Source organism: Arachis ipaensis, chromosome B02, assembly GCF_000816755.2.
Source record: "Arachis ipaensis cultivar K30076 chromosome B02, Araip1.1, whole genome shotgun sequence".
Lineage (NCBI taxonomy): Eukaryota > Viridiplantae > Streptophyta > Magnoliopsida > Fabales > Fabaceae > Arachis > Arachis ipaensis.
Genome location: NC_029786.2, coordinates 85,481,085 through 85,482,057, shown reverse-complemented (window position 1 = coordinate 85,482,057; position 973 = coordinate 85,481,085). Strand labels below are relative to the sequence as shown.

At 34.8% G+C, this 973-nt stretch overlaps 1 protein-coding gene across 1 annotated transcript in view; it reads left to right on the top strand.

The window, feature by feature from the left end:
- Window positions 1-932, top strand: part of LOC107625578 (expansin-A4) — a 3,167-nt gene extending 2,235 nt beyond the window's left edge. The window contains exon 3 of the mRNA XM_016328253.2: window positions 163-932. Coding sequence (XP_016183739.1) covers window positions 163-472 — 310 coding nt within the window. The 3' untranslated portion in view covers window positions 473-932. The remainder of the gene's footprint in view (window positions 1-162) is intronic.

Below are 973 nucleotides of genomic sequence, written 5' to 3'. Positions count from 1 at the left end.
TAAATAATTTTTAAATCAACTATTATATATTTATATGTAAATATATATTTTATATTTTAAAATATATTTTATACCAATAATTATTTGAAGATTTTTTAATTATGTGCGGCATAGTTGAATCATAAATTATCACTTTTTTTAATATTTTATTGGGCGGTACAGGGTGCCATGCAGGAAGATAGGTGGAATCAGATTCACAATCAACGGTTTCCGTTACTTCAACTTGGTCTTGATCACCAACGTCGCGGGTGCAGGGGATATCGTCCGCGTGAGCATAAAGGGATCCAAAACTGAATGGAACCCCATGAGCCGTAACTGGGGGCAAAATTGGCAATCCAATGCTGATTTAGTGGGCCAGGCCCTCTCCTTTAGGGTTAAAGGCAGTGACAGACGCGCCTCTACCTCATGGAACGTGGCACCATCTAATTGGCAGTTTGGCCAAACCTTCATGGGCAAGAATTTCCGCATCTAAAAAAAAGGTTAATTTTTAAAAAGATATTAATTATTATTTGTAGTTTTGACTTGTTTGGGTTTTTAGTTTGGCGCCTTCAACTTTTCCTCTATTTTACCGGGAAAAGTTTTTGAAGCTGTGTTTGGGTAAAGTGTAAGTGGGTAGGGACCAAAATGTTGAGAAGGGTAGATAGGATAAAAAAAAAGTGAAAGTGACTTTATATAAATGTGAGTGACTGAGTGGTATGTATGTGGTGGAATTTAGCTTTTGTGTCTTTTCTTTTTTCTTATTATTATCGAGGGTGAAGTTGTGAATGTGTTTGTTTACTAAAAAGTGTGATGGGGTAGGGGTATTGTTGGAATATTTGTTACCCAGCAATGCTTCTTAACTGATGTAATGGAAGGGCTGAGGAGGCTGCAACAAGGTGCATGTAGCCCGCAGTTCACTTTATTATGAACATGAGATATTATTATTATTATTATTATTATTATTATTATTATTATTATTATTATTATTATTATT